The 24986-nt window shown below is 36.6% G+C and overlaps 1 protein-coding gene across 4 annotated transcripts in view; it reads right to left on the bottom strand.

Moving 5' to 3' along the window:
* Nucleotides 1–323: 323 nt before the first annotated feature.
* Nucleotides 324–24986, bottom strand: part of LOC150095677 (syntaxin-like) — a 280662-nt gene continuing 255999 nt past the window's right edge. For all 4 annotated transcript variants that reach the window (XM_090410061.1, XM_090410062.1, XM_090410060.1 and 1 more), the window contains one exon: nucleotides 324–1157. Coding sequence is in view for 1 of the 4 variants with exons in the window: in XM_090410060.1 (XP_090266186.1) it covers nucleotides 1080–1157 (78 nt within the window). In the remaining 3 variants the exon portion in view is untranslated. The remainder of the gene's footprint in view (nucleotides 1158–24986) is intronic.

The following is a 24986-nucleotide window of genomic DNA, read 5'->3' as shown; positions in this document are numbered from 1 at the left end:
TAAATTATGCTGCTAATATATAGATACACTTGACATTCAGTCAATTTTAAGGTTTAGGGCATATCAGAATATACCCTAAACCTTAAGAGCTTACAGTGAATGTATTCAAGACAAGTTATGATAGTTATTGTGATATTCAAGGCAAGATATGGTGGTCTGTGAGTGTTTGACCTTCCATGACAAATCTTCAGACTCAAGGAGGATTGGAAGTAATACTAATATCAATAATGTAAAGGACTTAAAATGCAAATAAAGAAAAATATTGCCACATTTTATATAAAAATACTTTATTGATGATGAACATCTTTTAACAAATCTGTCTCTATGGAAAACACATTTATTTTATTCACAAAATAACAAATACATTTGTTATTTTAGAATAACATTTTGAATAAATTAAACACATTGCTTACCTTTAAGCAATATTCTCATATGAAACAAAGTATTCTAATATTTAAACGGAATTATTGTGGAAGTGACCATACACATGGTTATCAAAAATAAAAAAAAAACAGTGTCAGTTATTAATAACTTTTGCAAACCTTTCAGCAATCTTACATTGTCTGCGGTCCAAATGAATTATGTATAAGAAGAGAAACTAGTTATATAAGAAAACACCATAAATACTGCTGCTAAGGTGCTGGTTCTACAAAATCTAAAGCAAAAAAGCCAGCCAAACAGTTAAAACTGAAAAAAACTGGTACTTCAAAAGTAAGTCTCATTTCCTAATTACTTTTCATGTTTTGTATAAATGATCAAATTTCATGTATAAGAATTCATGCAATTCAGCTGCTCTGAAGGCATTAATGTAACACTGATATAAGCTCAATATCAGTTATTAATAAATGGTAATTTCTTGCTAATAATCATGTATGTGGACTCTTCAGTTTTATTAATTCCAGTTAAATATGAATATAGAACACATCATTATTTTTCAATGAAGATTAAATGTAAACTGTTTTGTATTTTTTAGAAAAACATTCATTAATGAAGAGTATTTTTGTCATTAATCTGTACATACATATTTTTATATACCAAATACATTTGAAAATCACTTTCAAATCAGTCTACTAAGCCATTTAATTGAAGGCAAGTCCAAGTGAAAGCAAAATAATTATTACTAAAACTAAGATCACTCCAGCCACAATCATCATGTTCTGTAAACAAAAGAGAGATTATATTAGACAAATTAAAATAAATGAATTTATTACTTATATTTTAAAATGATGCCTGTAAATAAATATGAGCATTGACTGCGAAGTAAGAACATTGATCTTATCTATACATATGTAATTTGAAATGATGAGTTGCTAGTGCTGATTAACATCCAGGCAGAATCCTCATGACACACACACACACAAAAAAAAAAAAAATCCATCTGTATGTGTCATGAATGTGCATCATAACACATTCAATACAAACTGATTATGTTATGCTGAATGAGCTTTAAGATGGCAATTATAAATTAGAGATGCCAAGAGGTTATATTCTTGGTTTCATCCTTTATCCAAGTGTAAGCAAACAAAGTTTACATGAAGTCACTTCATGACTGGGCTACTTGTGTATACAGGCTAATGACTTCACATCAATTGCCTTAGTATTCCATAATGCAATGCACATATCCTTACAGACAAGTATAATGCTATGCATTATGTTAAGGGCCAATACCCAGAAGTGATGATACCAAGGTTTAAATAATGCAGAAGTCATATTTCCATATATAAGCAGTCGAAAGGTTTGCTTACACTTGGAAAGGATGAAACTAAGAATAGAACTTCTTGGCATCTCTAATTTATAGTATAACCAAGTGGGAAAGTTTTCAACATCTATCTCTAATCCAGAATTTTTTAGTAATAAGGTGTGACACCATTCGACTACTTGTATATGGAAATATGACTTCTGCATTACTTCAACTTTGGTATCACTTCCAGGTCTGACCCCACTGATGAGACCTCAATCTGTTTAATTAACTAGTCTGGTTACACTATTTAATTCCTTTCTCTCATCAGGACACATACCAAATGAGCTATACTGTCCTCATTCCTAAACCTAATTAGAGATTACACCTTAATCAGCAGCTGGAGACCTATTTTTCTATCTAACTACAGGATATTTTTCTGCATTATCAATAACAGGCTCAAAATGGGAATGATATACATGCATACAATGGAAAGCACACAGATGTATGGAGTACCAGGTCAAGCAGTAGAATTTAATCTATTTCTGCTATGTGATCTAATCCACTTAGTTAACATGAAAAAGCAATTGATGGCAGTGCTATCAGTAGACCTTACTTAAGCATTTGATAATGTCCAGCATCCCTTTCTATTATACATCCTCCAGAAAATCGGTGTAGGTAAAAAACTGCTATCCGTTATGAAAGGAGCCCTGCCTCCTAGTTAATGAGTTTCTGTCAGACTCGGTCAAAACTCGAAAAAGAGTCAAGCAAGGTTGCCTTCTCAGTCCACTGCTCTTTGCATTGGTTCTTGAACCTTTCTTACAGGAAGTCAACAATATACATGCTATGTGAGGAATAACAGTTCCTTCAACTATAAAGGAAAATAAGGTATTAGCATATGCCAATGATGTAGTGGGAACTTTGAAGGATAATGATTCCACATATATATATTTTTGTATTTTGTGTTGATGGGATGACCTCAAAGAGTGGTGAATTGTTATGCTTGTATACTAATGTATAGAGTATTAGAAATAAAGGGACTGAGTTTGTAGCATTGAGTGAATCAGTATGTCCAAAGATAATTGACATAAGTGAAACTTGGGTTGACTGAAGATGATATGTCAGGATTTGATATGGTGGGATATAGAATTTTCCCAAAGGATAGGAAGAGGATTGTTAATGGTAGCAGAGGAATTGCGTCCTTCAAGAGTCAAACTGGAAAATAGTAGTATATGTGAAGATTTTGAAGTTGTTTGGTGTCAAGTTGAGATCAGTAAAATAGTATATCTAATAGGATGCTGTTATAGGCCAGGGAATGTGGAGAGCACTGATTGTGAAATGTTCAGACAAATTAGTTTGGCAAGTAAAAGGAAGATGATCCTAATGGAAGATTTTAATTATAGGAATGTGGATTGGACCACATATGGACTATTGTGCTGATATTTGGTCACCTAGTTTTCAATGTGATGTGGAAACACTAGAGAGGGTACAAAGACAAACAACCAAAGTCATATCATGACTCTGGAGTATTGGTTATGAGGAGCATTTGAAATAATGTGGATTACAGAGGATGGTGGATAGGAGGAAAAGAAGATATATGATAGAGACTTTCAAGTTAGTTAAGGGATTCTATCAGATTAATACAGAAGAAATAATACAAAGAATGGCTGTTAAGATGCGAAGAATGAGATGCCATTCCTTGAAGTTGTATAAAGATCTGTTGAAGAAGGGTGCGAGAAGATTTTTTACATAGAGAGTTGTTAGTGAGGGAAATGCATTGCCTGAGTGCATTGTGAGTGCAGGTAGTGTAAATAACTTCAAAGCTCATTATGAAAGATTTGTTGCTAGTTGATTGGGTCTCTCAGAATGAGTCTGTTGATTCCATGGATTTTACCAAATAATAAATTGATCTTTTGTGCTGTTTTTCCTACTTTCTCTGAATTATAAATTAAAGATGCCAAGCAATTATATTCTTGGTTTAATCCTTTATCCAAGTGTAAGCAAACAAAGTTTGCACCTGAAATAACTTCAGGACTGGGCAACTCGTATATAGATGTTAATGATTTCACTTCACTTGCCTTAGCATCCCATAACACAATGCACGTATCCTTACAGACATGTATAATGCCATTACCCAGACTGGTTTTGACCTTTATTCAGGTCTCATCAATGGAAGCCAGACTCCAGAAGTGATACTAAGGTTGAAGTAATGCAGAAGTCATATTTTCACATATGAGTAGACAAAAGGTATCACACCTTATTACTAAAATACTCTGGATTAGAGATAAATGTTGGAAGTTTTTCCACTTGATTATACTATAAATTAAAGATGCCAAAAAATTATATTCTTGGTTTAATGCTTTATCCAAAGTTTGTGCCTGAAGTAACTTCAGGACTGGGCAACTCATATATAGAAACTAATGACTTCACATCTGTTGCCTTAGTATTCCATAATGCAAAGCACATATCCTTATGGACATGAGAAGGGCCACACCCAGACACAAGTCGAAAATCTTCCAACATCTATCTTGACCTATAAACTAGTTACCCCCATTCATTTGACACATTTCTCGCTTATTAAAATCCTCCTGAAGATTATACTCTCTATCTCACACTATGTACTTGCAAAGCCATTAGTGACATTTCCCCTCTGACTCTACCCCGAGAGAGCACAATTCATATCTTATCATGAATGACACTTCACTACCCTCTTTACCTTCCTATCCTGCTGAAATATGCTAAACTCTTTCATTTCCATCTCTGACAAAACATCCTACTCAGTTAATCAAGTTTTACTGATATCAAGAATCTTTAGACAGATTGAGTCAATCAATAACACAAATTCATTCCGTTTATTAGTAATGTTTCTGGTATTTGCATACAGAAATACCAGTGCATTGCTAATATTGATACAGCTATTATTATTCTTCATATACTCCACCTAGTTCTGTGATGGTATATAATCTCAATACTTAAGCCACTATCCTAACACAAAGCCACCCCTGCAATTCTAGTTTCCCTGCCCTAACACACTCACTTACCCAGAAAACAACATTCTCTCCAAATGCTTGTATCCTTCTGTGTTCGAATGTAATCCATCTCTTTCATACAGCTCCCTTCTACTATCCTCAAGTGTACTCCAAGCATCCTTGTATTCTATATCTCTTTTCCTACACAGCCTCGTTACTATGTCATTTATTATTAATGTTCTCCTCCATTATGCATTATCAAACCAAGGCAACACACTCATTTTCCCTCTCACACCTTTTTGCTACACAATCCTTAACAAGCTCAAATCTCTTGCTATATAATTCACACTACCTCTAAAGTCCTTTGTACCAACCATTGCTATAATTTTTTCTACATTTTCACCTCACTTCATTGCCACACTCTCTATCATTCTTAGAGGCAAGCACTCCCTGTTGAACTCTTCTCTGCATACTCCGAATCATGGAATCTCCATGCATGCATCGAATCTCCTCACAGCTTCATTCATTCTCTCACTGACATTCCTGACCCTTTCTACACTCCTTTCTCTCCCACTTTCCTCTCACTTCATTCCTTGCTCCCTCTCTCTCTCTTTCTCTTACCTTCTTATCTCCCTTGCCCTCTCAAACCCTTCTCTTATATCTGCTGTCATTCTCCTAACCTCTCTAGTCTCTTAATCTCCTCATTCATCTTCCTCAACTCAGTCTTTATGCCTTCCATTTCCTTTATTAGTAAATCTATTTTTCTCTCTCTCTCTCTCCACACATACTGCTTTCATCTGACATCTACTTGCAGAATCATGGCCATCTGTCAAAACATTTCCCTCAGCCACACTGTGTGAGGATAGAGCACCATACCATGCAGAGGCCCAAAATGTTTGACATTTTGGAATACAGTAATAAGGTTGTTCTGCAGAATGGTACACAGGAGACCAAACTTGACAATAACACATCAAGATACTTCTTGACTAAGAGGTGTGTGTTAAGGAAATTGTTTTTTTAAAAAAAATTATATTGTAAAGCTTTTTGTAATACTGCTTCTGGGTAATAGCCAGATATAGGTGTTGCTGTGATATTATTGACTAAAGTCATTTTGGTGACTTCAGTTGTTGCTGTTTGGTTTAACATGCTGGTTAATGTCACAGAAACGGCAGCAGTAAGGAAGCATATAAGAGCACGGAAGGTTTCAACAGAGAGATTCAGTTTTTCTCTAGATTTTTTGCAGTGGATACACTGCAAAAACTGTTACAGGCATGCATCAAAAATGTGGAAAATTTATGGACTATTAGGTTAAATGAGAAGAAGGAAAATATTATGGGGTGTAAGAGGTGCAAAGACAGAGTATTCCAAAAATGAGAACACCAGAAGTAATCAGAAAATGGATGGAAGTGAAGCGGAAGAGCTTAGGGTAGAGTTGCAGAAAATAAAGAGTGAGGTTAAATATATGGAGGAGAATACTGAATGTCTAAAGAAGTGATTGATGTGAACGAGAAGGAGGTTAATAGGAAGAGGTAAGTATCAAAGGATGATAGGATAGTTTTGTATGGAGATTCAATGATTAGAGGTGTGGTGAATAATAGCGTGCATAACACATGTTCTCCAACTGGTATATTGAAACAAATATCTGATGCTTCGCATGGAAGGAAAGAAGGAATGAGTATCAGAATTAGTGATAGTGGAAACAAATGACTTGGATTGTGAGACAAGGAATGTGGAAAGTGGATCTGAAGAAGTTGTTGCAGGAGGTGAAGGATAGTAGCATCATTTAGAAAGCAGTTAGTGTGTCAAGTGGGGTAAGATCCAACGGTCGTGGTAGTCAGGGAATTGGTCCTCCATGTCTGATCTACTGCTAAGGGAAGCCCTGTCAAGAGTTGCGCAGACCTCCAAATGCAAGTGTGGCAGGGCACCAACCTGTTAAAAGAGTATATACAGTTGCAAGTCTTTGAGTTGTGGAAAGACAAAATTTTCCAGCATGTGTAGGTAAACCATTCCGTCGATATTGCTTTCCATGAAAAAAATGGGCCAATGGTAGCATTACACCACACCAGATTCTTACCTTGGGACTATCACACATATGTTCCTTTACACAGTGAAGATCCCCCCCCCCATATTCTAACAGTGTGCCTGTTCACTTGTCCACTGACATGAAAAGTGGCTTTGTCTGAAAAGCAAATCTAGGAAAGAAAATTTGGATCTTGTTGACATGTTCCAGAATTTCAGCTGTAAATATTACCCATTGTGGCTTATTATTTCTTGATTTCCTGCAACACCTGCACTTTGTATACGTGTCGATGCAACTTTTGATGGATAACCTTGTGAAAGGTGGAGTGAGGTGTTTGCACTTCACGTGATGCTCTCCTAATAGATTTTGTAAGGCTTCATGCGAAGGTCTCGTGAATCCTCTCAGGATTAGAAATGGTGGGATATAGACTTTTCTAATCCTGACAATATAGGGTATCCACATTGGATCTCCCTAGTTTTAAAGAATGGTAAAAAATTGACATGTTGAAATATGTAAGGTTTGGATTGTTCAAATGTTCCAGACACTCTACAAGTTTCATCCAGAATTTTTTACTGCGTCTCGATGCAGTGGTATTGCTGGACAGGCCTGTCATAGTTTTAAACATGGTGTAAGGGCAGAGAAAGCTCAAGTTGTGTAGTGGTTAGCTGAGCTGAAATCAATCAGAGCAGTGCAACATAAGTTCTGTCAGGTGTACAAAAAAAAAGGCAGCACCCGGCCCCAAGAGTATCCGTTTGTAGAAAGAAAATTTCCTATCGACAGGAAGCATTTTGAACAAAATAGAGGAAGAAATCAGCCAATATTGGAAGAGAAGGTGGAGAGGATTCGCGAGACCTTTGCATGAAGCCTTACAAAATCTATTAGGAGAGCATCACATGAAGTGCAAACACCTCACTCCACCTTTCACAAGGTCATCCATCAAAAGCTGCATCTACATGTGTACAAAGTGCACGTGTAGATGCAACGATGCAGCAGTGGTGCTGCCCTGTATAGGGTATTGGTCAGACAACACGTGAACTATTGTGCTCGGATTTAGTCACCTAATTTTTATTGTGATGTGGAAACACTGGAGCAGATCCAGAGATGAATGACAAAAGTCATATCAGTACCCTATTTAAATCATATAGACTGCAGAGTTTTGTGGATAAGATGAAAAGAGGTAATATGACAGAGACCTTCTAGCTAGTTATTAGATTTTACCAGATTAATACAGAAGAAATTATAAAAAGAGTGGAGGGTAAGATAGGAAGAATGAGAGGCCATCGATGGAAGTTGTGCAAAGATGTGGTGAAGAAGAATGTGAGGGATATATTTTTTACATGGAGAATGGTTGGTGAGTGAGCCTTTCACGATGAGTCTTCTGACACCATGGAAGTTACTCTAATAATAATAAAAACTAAAACATCACATGATCAAATTCCTGAATGTATCCCTCATGGGAGTATACAGAATATCATGATAGTACATGAAAATGTTACATGACTGTTGTTAACTTCCTATCAACAATTTTTCTCCAAATTAATCTATTATCTGTCAAGACTCCAATATCATCATATCTTATAATTTTATCTTCTAAAGCACTTTTATACTGTATCAATCCACCTAGATCTTGGTCTTCCTTTGGGCCTTTTCCCTGCCATCCTGGCAAAGAACTTTGCTAACCCATTCTGTTTAAGCATCCATACCACCTGCAATTAGCTCTGCTAACACTGTCAAGTTCTTTCCTAATATCCTCATTTTTAATATGATACTGCCACCACTAATGCCATCTGTTCACTCAAGTCAATCTTTCTCATTTCTAGTCTTTGATCAAGTGTTTTATTTCTAACTCAGCTGTCAGATCCATATGTTAAAATGGGTTCAAACACTCTATATCTTGTATACAGCTAGTTTTGTGTTTTGACAAATTTCTCTCTCATTTCACATAAATTCATTCAGTTGACTTCCTACCACACCAGCTTTGCTAGTTCTGTTGTCTATTTCCATATTTAATTTACCATCTTCACTAAAAATTGTGCCTAAGTAGCTGAAATTTTGTTGTATTGAAACCTGTGGAGCATTCATAACTAAATATACACATGTAACCACAGTAATAAGATTTTTAATAAGTAAATATTTCGTCCTAAGTATCATAGGAGATCTTCAGTACAGTTAAATTCAAACAATACTAGGAATTACATACAGTTAGGGCACATGCTAACAATGGAATTCCTTTATGTGTGCAGTAGCGTGTTATAGAATTAAATTAAAATATAACTGAAAAAAAAAAAAAGATTGCATTAAAATGAGATAACATAAAATTATTTTACACAATTTAGGATGACAATTTCCCAGACTTTAGGGATAGTAAGAACATCATTATGGTTCAAATTAGGTCTGTGACATAGAGCTTCAGCACTTTCTTTATATAAACATTCATGTTTATATGAAGATCTATGTAGAAGTTTGGTTTTCTTGTTCTATAGGTTCTCCATTCAGGATGCAGTCAATGTTTTCAATATTTCTGCCTAGGATTTCTGCCATTGTCTTTGTTTTTTTAATGCTCATTTTCACACAGAATTTATTACAGCAGTTATTCAATTTAGTTACGGAATACTGAAGACTTGTACTGGATTTAATAAGAAGTATAACATCATTTGCATAAAGTAAAGAGCTGAGGTTAACATCACCAATTCTGATATCAGGTTTAATACCACTTTCCTTCATAATGTGATTCCTTCATAATATATATATATATATATATATATAGATGACAAATAACAGTGGAGACAATGTGCACCTTGGCTCACACCTGATTTAACTTCAAACTGTTCATTTCTAACTGCTGACTTATAACTCAAATACAGATTAAGTATTGCTAGATATAATATCTCATTTACATCATATGTATAACTGTAGCATTTTGAACAGCTTTTCTCTTGGCACCTTGCCATATGCCTTTTCCAGATCTACAAAACTTAAATACAGATCTTTGTTATATTCCCATGATTTCCCAACTATTTGTTGTAAAGTGAAAATCTGATCTCGACAGTCTCTATTTGGCCTGAATCTAGCTTGTTCTTCACCAAGCTTTCCTTCCACAAATTTTCTTAACTGTTTTCGAGAATACCTGAATAATCTTACCAGAACACCCAGTAGAGAAATTCTTCTTTAATTCATGCATTAGTTTTATTTTCCTTTTTATGGGTACGAGAGCTCTACTCCAATCATCTGGAATTTGACCCTTTAACAGGTCTTCTAAATTATGCAGTGACTGGAAAATTTTTATGCCTGTATATTTGAGCATTTCTGGTAGAATATCACCTACTCCAGCTGTCTTTCCTCATTTCATGTTTTTATGCATTTTTCTAGAGCCTCCATAGCTCAGTTGGTATAGACGAAGCCTGTTGGTTGGAAAGAACCTGAGTTCGATTCCCATCCATGATGCGAGGAACTTTTATCTGGTCTCTTTCGACTAAAGGTGAGTTAGTCGTTCTCATATGGAAGTGAGGGTTTTTTCACCTGAAACTTGGGTTTTTCATCCCTCAGAACAAGCAAACCTGCCCATGAACACACACGGATCTACAGTCATAAAATACATACTTAATCCCTCGTTGGAGGTCTCAACCAGTTCTACGGGACAGTTGAGGAAAATTGGGGGGAAAACCCCACACGAAAACAACAACAACAACATGTCTTTTTTGGAATTGAGTATCATTATGTATTCCTGATTGCATTCTTGCTGAGTATTTTCTATCACCATGCTGCCACTGCTTGTTTCATTTAGTAATCTTTCAAAGAATTATTCCAGACATCTAAATATCCTTATCTTCAATTTTCATGTCACTTTTATCATCTCTGGTTCTTTATACAGTACTCCTTCCTAAATTTCTATGCTTCTTCAGCATCCTCCAGAATAAAAACAAATAATAATAATCCTGCAACTGCATATGTTGCTATATCATGCCTGGAGAGGAGTCTGAATAGGAATGTGTGTGGGTGGGTGGCTGGGTGAGCACTGTTCAGGTAATGATATAGAAGGGTCACTTTCATAAGAAAGTGCTCATTTCCACCAAAATGAACCTGAGCAAAATAACAATCATATTGTTAGTGCAGCTAAAAAATCTCCCTCAAAAAATAAAACCAAAATGAAATTTAAAAAAATAAAAATCTAATGGAAAAAGAATATCTCCATCAACCAATATTCATGTCATAAAGACATGATGTATACATCACCACTTGGACCTCAAAGACCATGACCTGATCTCTATTTTTAACTTAACCTGAAGTAATAAACTCAGTAATCACTGCATAACTTGACTGTCCACGTTCAATCTGTATGATTCTGTGATTAGTGTTTTATTCTAAACACCTGCTCTGCTGTCTTTAGTACTCTTCAAATTCTGAAAATCAGTCGCACTTCTTCAACTTTCTATCTAGATGACTTCAGTGACCACAACTCAGTCTTCTCTTTTCCAATTCCAATGGAAAAGACATGGAAGTATCTGATGTGTGCAATTGTCTAATGCTAATGCAAATTGTCCATCTATTCCAACCAAAATACAGATAACCTCGTCATGATCCAAAAACCACTGTTCTTTTCTTAGTCAGTTCTCCTTTCAAATATACTGTAGTGGTCACCTCTCTTTTAGTATCTCAGACCATATTCCTGTGCAAATTTCCTCTTCCATATGATGTTCTTTGCTCAGTCATTCTTAGCCTGTTTCCTTGGCATTACAGTGATAAGTGGTATAATCTAAACAAGTTCTATGTTTCTTTTTCATGATCAGACTACTGCTTTTACTCTTTTATTCTAAACACTTGCTCTGAGTAGGTTACTGAAACTGTCTCTCTAGAATGAAAACCTTTATTCCCCCATTTCATTCAAAATTCCCACTGATTATCCAAGCCACAGTTTAACAACAGGCTAATCCATATCCTAAGGCAATGCAAGAGAAAAAGTCAGCATACTGAAAAGCAGCATGGGATAACTCTAGTCTCACTCAGTCCCTTCGACTGCACACCAAATGCAGGAAACTTACTTTCTGTGCTGAGCAGAGGTTGTGCTCATCAGAAGTGAGAATTCACTTCTCACCCAGAGAAGTGAATTCTCTCACTTTACTGATGAGCAGAGGTTATGCCCATTGGCGAAGCACTGATGAGCATAACCTCTGCTTCACATCTTTCTCACCTAAATGACACTATTTCAATAACACCTAAACATAAAGCTGACCTTCTGGCTTTTTTTCTAACTCCTGAATAAATGATCATGGCAAATCACTTGCTATGCAAACCAGAAATGATGCACCACATACTGTGGTCTTTCAGCAAAAAAAAAAAAAAAAAAAAAAAAGAGAGGACCAGAAGAATATTTAATAGCCTACATACCAAAACTTTTTGGAAAATTTTTTTTTTGGTCCCATTTGCTATAAATCCTTAACAATAAGTATAAAAGGGTTTGGAGATGACATTCTCCGCACCCTTTTATACTGTAACACTTTAACCAGACACACAGATTGGTTCTATAATTCAAAGCTTTCATTTTTTTTCCTCTTTCCACTCCTTTGGAACTTGGCCCTATCTAAGACACATATTAAAAAGGTCAGTGCCATTGTTAACTTTCTGGAACATTATCTCAAAACACACAATGATACATCAAGTCCTATAGTCCTTTCACATCCAGTTTACTCAATTCCTCATATCCAGTGCACTCAAGTTCTACATGATGTCACATTTATGAGAATGAAATACCATTATGAATTTCTCATTTAAATCTGAACTCTATTCTTTGCAGTGGAATCAGTATCATTGTTCCATAATCTTTCTTTTTTCCTAGTCACATATCAAAAGAAATCTTATGGGATTTCTTTTGGCCTCATCAGCCTACTGCTGCTGCACTTTTACTACCCTTACCAGCTTGGTTACCTTTCTTACTGGGGGGGGGGGGTGGGGGGGGGGGGGGGTGGGGGGGGGGGGGGGTGGGGGGGGGGGGGGGTGGGGGGGGGGGGGGGTGGGGGGGGGGGGGGGTGGGGGGGGGGGGGGGTGGGGGGGGGGGGGGGTGGGGGGGGGGGGGGGTGGGGGGGGGGGGGGGTGGGGGGGGGGGGGGGTGGGGGGGGGGGGGGGTGGGGGGGGGGGGGGGTGGGGGGGGGGGGGGGTGGGGGGGGGGGGGGGTGGGGGGGGGGGGGGGTGGGGGGGGGGGGGGGTGGGGGGGGGGGGGGGTGGGGGGGGGGGGGGGTGGGGGGGGGGGGGGGTGGGGGGGGGGGGGGGTGGGGGGGGGGGGGGGTGGGGGGGGGGGGGGGTGGGGGGGGGGGGGGGTGGGGGGGGGGGGGGGTGGGGGGGGGGGGGGGTGGGGGGGGGGGGGGGTGGGGGGGGGGGGGGGTGGGGGGGGGGGGGGGTGGGGGGGGGGGGGGGTGGGGGGGGGGGGGGGTGGGGGGGAAATAAATAAAAACAAACTTAGTCTTCATCCAGAGTAGGTTTATAAACTTTTCAGTTACATAAAAAATTCCTTGGAACTCACAGAGTTTATTTTTCATGTTGTTTATCCTATCCACAGGAAGAAAACTTGATACTTTTAACTGGCAGCAAGCATGAACATGCATGCATTCTCATGAAATATCTCGATACGTAGTGAACAGTAACCCAATAGATAAGAGCCCTTATATTGTCAGATTTCTGATCAAGATTATGATAATATGACAAAGCATATATGCATTTATCAAGGCTCATTGACAGATCTGAAAGAGTTTGTAAGCAAGATTAATGTCATTTGTTCTGCCTTTGAAAATAATCCTTATCTTCCTCCTCATTCTTCACAATAATAGCAAGAATTATTCTGCATGCCCTTGCAATAATATTTTCAATATTATTGCTTTTATTCTTACATACTATACACCACAGAATAGCACTATCTTTTTTTTTTTTCTCTCTTTCCTAACTCTTGGTTCTCTGCCAAAGAACCTAGGCATACATCAAAAACATCAACAAATCTATACTATACTATACTAAAAACCTAGAATGAATGCCCCAGAAGAGAGAGGTTCAGAATTCTCCATGAAATAGCTAATATGCAAGACAGTGGACCTTCACCTCCATAGTGTAATTGGAAGAATGATTGTACACTGCAGCCTTTCATTGGAAAAGGCCTAAGTTTGATTCTCATCATGACTGTTCAATTTAAGGTGAGTTAGCCAATCTCACATAATCTTGGGTTTTTTCATCCTGCATACAGAAAAACTGGCGATGACAACATGCAATTTACAAACAAAAAAAATAAAAGAAAGCAAAAAAAAAAAACAAAAAAAAACCCTAGTGGTGGTGGTGGGCAATAGATCCCATTGTAAGTAGATGATGATGATGGCAATGGCATTCTCTGTAGTTGGTGAATTAAGTGATGGAGATGAAGAGTTGTAGAACATCCTCTCTCAATGGGTCCTTGAACTCCTTGGAAGTATCATGCAATAATAATAATATTCTGAGAGACTAACAGTGTTCCATCCCCCCATCTTAATGGTGAGAAGCAAGAAGAAATTCATACTGGATCAATTGATGCCCAGGTCATCAAGGACTGCATCAGATGTTGGGCATCCTAGGCTATAGGATCCAGCTCTCCTTGCTGGACAACCAGGGTAGGAAACTGAAAAGCGACTGGAAGAAACCAAATGTAAAAAATAGAACTTATGAAATGTTTTTTTACAGATCAACACCAGAAAAACGGGAGGGGGGGGGATTCTAATTTTGAATTATTAGAAAGCACACGCATTTAATTTGGAAACAAAAATTCCCAGAATCTGTAATAACAGAAGAAAGACTTATGGACCAAAAGAATTTAATTTTCTGCAACAAAATATTTACTGAACTTGAGCTGCAAGAGTTGTATAATAAATCAACAACTCCAGTAACAGCAAATCATCAGGAGGTAGCTATATCTAACTTTGGAATTCAACTCAGTGAGCATCAAGCTGATGACATACTCCAGAATGTTTTGATAGAAGTACAGTGTAAAATGAAATCAGGGATACTGGAACATATGAACTCTATAAATGACTGTATAAGACTATCACCACCATTAAAAGCTTTACATAAATCTAAGCTAAAGCAGCTCCTCTTAGACCAGTATTTCCCAGTGTTTTTTGGATCATGCCCCACCTCAAAGCCTCAAAGATTTTGATGTCCCCCCCCCTCGCCGACAATGGTGAGTGTTTTGAGTATATCAGTGATGAAGTGACGAATGCAACATCATTTTCTAATTCCCCCCCCCCCCATGGGACATGTGCCCCACATTGAGAAACACTGTCTTAGACGCAAATGCTGTGATAAAAACAGTCACAACGACACTCCAGAATGTTTTGATAGAGGTACAGTGTAAAACGAAGTCAGGGATACTAGAACATATGAACTCCATAAATGACTGTATAAGACTATCACCACCATTAAAAGCTTTACATAAATCTAAGCTAAAACAGCTCCTCTTAGACGCAAATGCTATGATAGAAACAGTCACAACCAACAGTATAAAGGAAACAAATTGGCTACTATACAGCACAGCCTATATCATTACATTGAAGCTTAGTTGCAAAAGACAAGAGCAAAAGTCAAGGATGAAGCAATCTGCACATCATGGAAAATCCAGCTGAAACAAAAAGTCAACAAACTTCAAGCTGATCTGAAAAATAATAGCATCAAAAACAAACTCATAAACACATATAATTTGGCCAACAAAACAACTGCTGAAGTTACTAGATTAAAATATATAAAATTAAAAGATATAAAGTAAGAATAAACCATTATGTACAAAATATGCAATTTTGATTGAACCAACATCACTTCTTTCAGTCTCTCTAGAGAAATACAAATGCAAACAATCATTCACCAGGAAAAAAAAAGAAACACTCAAATTTTGGAAGTCAGTCTGGAATAATTTTATTGAACATAATAAAGATGCATCACTATCACTAAAGAAATAGTCAGTAATCAGTCTAGAAATCAGTCTACATGATCGAATGGTGGAAGACTAATGATATCTGAGAGTACTTTTCTCTTAATGAAAGATAAGGATAAAGGTGCAGACCCAAGTAACTATCATCCAATAACATATCTACCAACTATGCTTAAGCTGTTCACTGCAATTATAGCAAATTCCATATACCACTACTTATCAGATAATCAGATTTATCCGATTGAACCAAAAGGCAATTTTAAAAAATCTAGAGGAATAAAAGACCAGATCCTTATTAATAAAATGATCCTCAGAAATTCAGAAAGATGAAAAACTAACTTAAACATGGCATGGATCGACTATAAGAATGCATTTGATCCCCTCCCACACTCCTGGATCCTAAAATCTACAAATATTTGGAATTAGCAAAAACATATGTTTGTTTCTAGCTGCTACTATGAAATCATGGAAAAACAACTTTAATAGTCAATAATGAACAATTCGGAGATATCGGCACTAAACGTAGAATTTTCCAAGGTGATTCCTTGTCATCATTGCTCTTCAACATTTCTTTGATACCTTTGTCTAGGATTTTGAAGAAAACAAAACTTGGATATGAAATTCCTAAATATAATATTAAAATTCCCATCTGTTGTATAGGGATGACTTGAAGTTATATGGAAAATCAGTATGGCAAATAGACTCTTTCTGAACACAGTTCGTATTTTCAGTTCAGGACATCAAAATGGAATCTAGTTTAGATAAATGCGCAATTTTATCTATTAAATGAGAAAAAATTAATGACACTAACTATTTTAATTTTGATCAAGAGAAATATATAAAAGCAATTTCAGCTAACAAACACTACAAATACCTAGGAATATTACAAGCCAGAGATATTCTCCACTCTAAAGTTAAATAACAGAATATACCAAAAGAGTTAAAAATATTCTGAAAACAAAACTTAATGGATTAAACACAATTAGAGCAATGAACTCTTAGGCTATACCAGTGATCCAATACACAGCTGGCATAATAGACTGGACAAAAGAAGACCTGGACAAACTGGACCACAAAACTAGAAAATTAATGACTATGCATCATGCATTACATCCATGAAGTGATGTTGACCGGCTGTATCTACCAAGAAGAATAGGTGGATGCTGCAAGTGAGACAAACTGTGAAAGAAGAAATTAGTTCAAAAAAATTGCATCAACAATAGCTCTGAGCAAATGCTTTGAACCATTTCAAAGAGGGCCTTCTAAGAGCAACAAGAAGCAAATCCAATTACAAAAAGGAACAGCAAAATAACCAATATGTGTGCTGGAAAAAACACTTGCATGGCCAATTTCTTCGAGATACTGGGGAAAAAATTGATGTACACAAGATGGATATATTAAAAAAAGAAAGAGAAGGATTTATTCTAGCAGCTCAAGAACAGGCATTACAAACTAATGCAATCAAAGCAAAAATTTTTAACATTAATAATAACAGAACAGATTATGCAATCAGAAAGATGAGACTGTAGAATATTTAATCAGTGCCTGCAGCAAGTTAGCTCAAACTGATTATAAATACTACCATGATCAAGTGGCCAAAATAATTCATTGGCATGCATTGCCTGATGGAGTGGAATGCATTGCCTGCTGGAGTGGTGGGAGCAAGAACGGTCAATGAGTTTAAAGAGTGGTATGATAGACTTTGTGTTTCTTACGAAGGGCCTCCCATGATGAGTCTTTTGACTCCATGGAGGCCTGAATAATAATAATAATATGGTTATCCTACTTCTGATAACTGGTAGCATCATAAAATAGAGACATATTGGAAAATGAAACAGTAAAAATTCTCTGGGACTTTAGAATACAAACTGATCAGCATTTGGGACACAGACCTGACATCACAATTATTGAACATAGATAAGTTTGGATTACTGGCATTACAGTATCTAGTGATAACAGCATCAACAACAAAGAATTGAAAAAAATCACTAAATATCGAAATCTGGCAATTGAAGTTGACTGGCTGTGGCTTAAACACACCAAAGTCATCCCAATAGTTATCAGCACACTTGGTGCAATTTCAAAGAAGCTATCCAACTATTTACAAGAATTAGACATCAAAGAAGTGAACCCATATGATCTACAAAAAACATCATTACCTGAAACAGCCATATTTTACAATGCTACTTGATCGACTATTCTTAGATTCTTGGGCAGAATCTGAACTGGTCTACATCACCAGTCAAATTGTTGTTTGAATGATATCTTATTTTGACTGTAACAATAATAATAATAATAATAATAATATTCTGACAGCTGGGGTCAAATAAACAGAGACAATTACAAAATTAAAGAGAATGTCAAGTGTGAAATCTTGTTTAAGAAAATTTTAGAATATCTTCAGTAAATGTGCTGCTAAACAATGAAACAATATCTAGACTAAGACTATTACACTTTTTTATATAATGTTCGTCAAGTAGCTTTATTTTATTATCCTACATGTTTTGCCAATATTTTTCTATCGGCATCTTCAGGGAATACAACTAGTAAGCTATATGAAGGTAACATACTAGGTTATAACTGATGGTTCTAATTCATACAATTTTTTTGTATGAATTAGAACCATCAGTTATAACCTAGTCTGTTACCTTCATATAGCTTACTAGTTGTATTCCCTGAAGATGCCAATAGAAAAATATTGGCAAAACATGTAGGATAATAAAATAAAGCTACTTGACGAACATTATATAAAAAAGTGTAATAGTCTTATAAATAATAGTCAAGAAAAAATTCAACGCAATATCTAGCCTAATTAGAATATCTACAAATTAAACACAAAGTTTAGAAGTTCTGTTTGAAAGCCAATAATAATATTGATATCTGCTTAAAAAACTTACAACTGAAAAATCAGTACAGTCAGCAACAGATCACAATGAAAGGACTTGCTTGTTAACTACAGGAAAACCATTTATTATTATTATTATTATTCAGGCCTCCACGGAGTCAAAAGACTCATCGTGGGAGGTCCTTCCTAAGATCATAAAGTCTGTAGACTCATCGAGGGGAGGTCCCCCCTAAGAAACACAAAGTCTATCATACTACTCCTTAAACTCACTGACCGTTCTCGCTCTCACCACTCCATCAGGCAATGCATTTCATGGTTCAACCACCCTCCATGCAAAGAAACCACTCCTCACCCTCTTGCTCACAGTTTCCTTTCATAACCTCCAGGGATAGCCTCTCGTCATCACTCCTTCCTGCTGTTCAACCAAGCGAAAGAACTCCCCAGTGTCAATCCTGTAACCACCTCTCAACAGTTTAAAAGTCTCAATCATATCACATCTCCTTCTTCTATCTACCAAACTCTGCAGTCCACATTCCCTCAGCCGATCCTCATAACCAAAATTGTACAGTCCTGAAACCATCTTTGTACCTTTTCCACAGTTAATTTATCCCCTTCAAATCCTGGGGACCAAATCTGAGAATAATTGTCTAAGTGTGGTCTGATCAGAGACTTATACAACGTGATGGTGGATGGCATATTACAAAAGTTAGTAAATTGCACAGAGGATTAGGGAGAGTTTGAAGAACATCCTGACAAGTAGAGATAGGATGATTATTATCCTTCTTCATAATAATAGGGTCTACTGTGCATAGACTTGGTCACTTGGGTTTCTGTGAGATGAAGAGGTGGTAGATAGGGTCCAGAGCCAAGTGACCAAGCTAATGACAAGTCTGTGGAATGTCCCTATGAGGACAGATCAATGGTGTGTGGGCTGCAAAGTTTAGCTGACAATGGAAATATGGAGGACACTATAGAAACTTATAAGTTACTAAAGGGATTCTATAAGATTCATACAAAAAATTTTCAGTATATGATGAGCAGGAAGAGAACCAAGAAGGGTCACCTGGCAAGTGTATAAGAGTGGGGTTAGTTTATTATCATTAAGAGAGACCTCCAGAGAGTCAGAAACTCATCAAGAGAGGCTGTAATATTTGCACTACTTGCACACACAACATTCAATGGCACTCCATTCCAATAATGCGCTACTCTATGAAATAAAAATCTAGTGCTCACACCCTTCTTGACAGCATTCATTCTCAACTTCCATGAATTCCCCTCATGTATTTTCTCCACCCTCCATAAAATGAAAAATTCCATATACTGAAATTCTGTATGACCCCAGAAGATTGTAAGTCTTAATCATGTCACCCCTCTTTCTCCTGTTTGCTAGTTCTTTATGAAGACAAATTCTCAATTTGTCTTCATAATCTGTATTCTACAATCCTGATATCATTTTTGACACTCGCTATACTATATCAGAATCACCAGGGAAACCAGAAGACCAGACCTGCGTGCAATAGTCTAAGTGAGGTATTATTAAGGCCTTGAAAAAAGGCAAAATGACTTCCTTATCTCTACATGGCAAGGTTTGTTTCAGCATTGCCATGTTTCTCTAAATTGTATTTACAATGTTTACTATATGATCCTTAAACTTCAACTTCCTGTCTACTAAAACTCCAAGATCCCTAGCCTGATCAGTTTCTTCAAGCATAAGCTCACCAATATAAGACATTGGATATCTAATCACATTAAAGTGCATGACTTTGCATTCATTTTCACATGCCCACAATTCCAGCCTATTGAAATTATTCTGCAAGCACTGCATACCAGCAGCACTTCTGATTATCCTACCTATCTTTGCATCATCAGCAAATAGCTGTATGTCACATGTCAAATCCTTCCCAATTTCATTAATGTACAGATTGAATAACAATAGACCAAGGACTGATCCTTGAGACACACCAATGGTTACCTTGAACCTTATAGATTCACACACCCAACATACGACATTTTGATATCTGTCAGTCAGCCATTCCTCTTATCCTTGCCAATATTTTATAATCCAATCCCATATTCTCCAATTTATGCAACAGTCTTCCATGTTGTATTCTGTCAAAAGCCTTAGCAAAATCCAAAAGTATCATGGTATATCCATTTCCCTTGTCTAATTCAGTGGTAACATTATTATAGAGTGTGAGCAAGTTGCTGAAACACGACCTTCCCTTAGTAAATCCATGCTGTTCATTGCAAAGTAGAGATTCTCTGTCAACCCATTTCTGAGTGTGAGCCCTAACCAACTTTTCCAAAATCTTCACCACCACTACTGAAATAATGATTGTGCAATAGGATTACCATACATTCTTTCCACTCCTCTGGAATTTTTCCTGTTCTGAGACTCAAATTATATAGCCTGGTTAAGGGAATAATCAGTTCGGCTGAACACTTCTTTAGCATTTGTGCTGATATCCCATCAGTTCCTACTGCAGAATTCTTATTCAGTTTGTGCAACAGCACTAGTACTTCCTCTACACCAACATGAGTTTCCTGATATGATGAAGAGGTAGAGGTCAGTTCAATGTTGCATGTACCAGGTTGATAGCATTTTGCAAAATAGCTGCTTATTAGTTGAACCATCACTTCTGCATCGGTCACCCGCATACCATCTACATTCAGTAGAGTTATTCTTACAAATTCATCCTTTCTTTTACTTTCAGCATAATGATAGGATTCTTTTGGATTGCCTTTAAATTGTGGAGCCAGTTCCTTTTCATACTCAGACTTAGCTTTCTGCAGAATACGTTACTCTTCTGGTCTGTTGCTTACACTTATAAATGACATCATCCTTATGCACTCGATATTTCTTCCACATCATCTTTTTCTTATGAATCTCTTGCTTAATTAGATTAAACATCTATTTCACTCCTATTCTATTTATTCTTCAAACTCTAAGGACACATTCTGATATCGCATTATTAAAGTATTTCTTAAATACTTCTCATGCACTGTCAATATCCTTCCCATCCAATAACTGATACCATGGCACAGAACCCAGCATATCTCTCAGGTGGTCATAATTTCCTGTTACATGCTTTGTAGTTCAGCATGTAACCTTTTCTGAATGGAACATTCATAAACTTAGCCACTTCCCAAGTAAATACCACATGATTATTGTCACCAACCGGAGGCAGAATAGTTATGTCTTTAACTGAAACCCCCTCTGACACTATAATCAGATCTAACACTCTTTGACCTCGAGTTCCTTCTGTCACATGCTACTTGAGGAAGTTGTCTCATAACAGCTCAATAAATTCAGTTTTATTCTTCTCATGCGATTTCACAGCTACCCAATCAATGTTCAGATAATTAAAGTCCACCATTATGATTACTCTTTTCGCACCCATCATAGTTATTTGTTGATGTATTTCTTCATCACTAGCAACCAATCCACCATGTCTGTAGAAACATCTCCACTGTGTATTTAATCTTGTTAGACACCACCTCACACCAGACGGCTTCAAATTCACTGCCACAAGAAACATTATACTAGTATTGTCACAAGTCAACTCTAACTGGATTCAAGACATTAGCAGCACACACCCCTCCTCTCCTATCCTGTCTAGCCTTCCTAAAAATATTGTACTCTTTGCACTCGATACCAGTTAGTACATCTGCTTCTGATGGCCAAGTCTCATTAATGCCTACAACACGAGGTCCAATAAATTAACCAAGGCAACAATCTCTGCTACTTTGTTTCTGATACTCCTAGCATTTGTGTATAGACAATAAATTACCTGCATGCTCTTTTGTATACACTTGTCTGTGGTCTGCATGACACAGTTTGACAACTTATAGATCTCTGTTCTTATCTAGTTCCTTGCTTATGCAGACATCATTACACATGATCCAAACCTGATGAACACAGAATTGTTCTTTCTTCATAATCATTTCTATAATAATAACCATTCCCATCATTAAAACATTTGTCTAACACTGTCGCTCTTACACAGATTCTCATGATTCCTCCCATCAGAATTCAGTTTCCCTGAACTCTCTGTGTTAGGATCTTATATCAATTAATAATTTTTCAAGACTCCTGATGTCAAACTCATTCAAGTGTAGGCCATCCCTCTTATACAAATCCAATCTTCCCTCTTATACAAATCCAATCTTCCCTCAAACTCACTCCATACATCCAAAAACTCATCCATTCCTCTTATAGCCTATGCATCGAATCATTTGCCATCACAGCCCTTGTTCTTAATTCATTTTTATCATATCGAAGTAATATACTTACTATTTTCACTTTCTCACTCTTCACTTTCACCTCTTCCAACAACCCTTTCATGCTGAACTTATCATTAATTAAACCATTAGCACCTACTACAATTATGATCTCAATTATGTTTCTTTTCTGTTTTTGAATAGCTTGCATTATATTTTTAATTTTTGCACTGGGAGAACTTGATGTTATAACCCACTCATCAATGGCATGTTTTATGATAGAATCCCCATACCAATAACATCCTTCTTCTTATACCTCAACTTTACTCACCAGATTTTTTATTACACACTAACTTACCTGATTCTGTGCTTTGTTTTCCATTTTGCTGCTGAACTTTTTTATTCTCCCTGTCTTCCTCTAAGTTCCCTCATTGTCTGTCTAATAATCTGCTTTAGCCTAGCAATCTTGGAGGTTAAATTATTTTCAATATCCTCTTCAATATTATCTTTAGTTGATACTAAAGATGATACTTTACTTAGTATAATACAATGTTACTTTGCTGTTGTTAGCGTTTCGTTTCTTCTGCATTTCTGGTGCCCAATTTACACCCATATTTAATATTAAAATATTACAATGAAAATGTTATAAAGACATAAATATTTTAAAAACATGAAATTCTACACTAATATGCTATAAAACTCTAATTTTCTAAGGGAAAAAAACATAATAAAACAGATAAAAATCACCAATTTTACACGATCGCTAAATTACACTGACCACTCAATATAACCTCCACTACGTACTGCTTGGAGAGTAGTAAATGACTACAATGGATTGCTAGAGGTAGCTGCAAGTACCCTGACAGTAAATGAGTTTAAGGAGTAGTATGATAGGTACTGTGTGAATAGTAATTATTATTGTTGTAATCACACCCTCCACTGAGTCAGCAGACTCATCGCAAGAGATTCACTTCACTGCATTCACAACATATTCTGATAATGTGTTCCATTTACCCACAATTCTCCATGTAAAAAATCTACTCCTCCTCATACCCCTCTTCATCACACTCTTACTCAGCTTTCAAAGATGGCCTCTAGTTTTTCTCCCTCTAACTTTCTACTCTTTTTATAATCCCCTCAGCATTAATCTGATAAAATCTCCTCACTAACTTAAACATCTCTATCATATCACCTCTTTTCCTCCTATCCACTAAACTCTGTAATTTGCATTCCTTTAGACTCTCTCTTTCCATAGCCAACATTCCAGAGCTCTGATATTGCTTTAGTCACTCATTTGTGGTTCTTCCCCAATGTTTCCACAACACACAATGAAAACTAGGTAACCAAATCTAAGTAGAACAGTCCTGGTATAGTATGACTGGTGCTTTATACAGTAGCATAACCACCTACTTATCCTTATATGTTGGCATACTCCTTATCATAGTGGTAATACAATGTGAAATCTTTGCATCACTTGCAATGTGCCCTTTGAACTTCAGTCTACCATTAACTACCATCTGCAGATCTTGAATCTCATTGAACATCACAGTTCCATCAATATAGTACACATCCTTAAATTTCTGCACTCCAAAAGGCACCTTGCACTTATAAATATTAAAACTACAGTCCTGCTCATTTGTCCAAGCTAAAAGTCTATTCAAATCTTCCTCAAGGGAATTAACATCAGCAGTGCTCCTTATAATTTTCCCTATCTTTGCTCCATGAGCAAACAACTGAAGATTTCCTGTCAATTGACATGACTGACTTATAGTATCCATTTAATAGTTATTATGGGTATCCTGTGATGAGTCTCTGACTTCATGAAAATCTCTAACTACACGGAAATAATAATAATAATAAAATAAAATGGATATTCACAATGTGTTCTCAATTTCTTTTTGAATTCTGCATCAACAAAAGCTGACAATTTCATTTAGGAATTTCTCAATTCTATCTTCTTGTATAAAGATACTTGTATATTCAACATTATGAAGGAAAGTGGTATTAAACCTGATATCAAAATTGGAAATGTTAATCTCAGTTCTTTACTCTATGCAGATGATGTTATACTTCTAAATAAATCTGCTACAAGTCTGCAAGATTCCCTGACTAAATTGAATAACTCTTGTAATAGATTTGGTATGAAGGTCAGCAATAACAAGACAAAGAGAATGAAAATAGGCAGAAGCATTGAAAATATCAACTGCATTGTGAATGGAGAACCTATAGAACAAGTAAAACATTTCATAAACTTAGGCATGATTTTTAGTGAAGATGATAAATTAAATATGAAAATAGACAATAGAATCAATAAGGCTGGT

This window comes from Typopeltis vanoorti, chromosome 20, assembly GCF_054136105.1.
Source record: "Typopeltis vanoorti isolate ZY-2024b chromosome 20, IOZ_Tvanoo_1.0, whole genome shotgun sequence".
Classification (NCBI taxonomy): Eukaryota; Metazoa; Arthropoda; class Arachnida; order Uropygi; family Thelyphonidae; genus Typopeltis; species Typopeltis vanoorti.
This window is presented reverse-complemented; position numbering and strand designations above follow the sequence as displayed.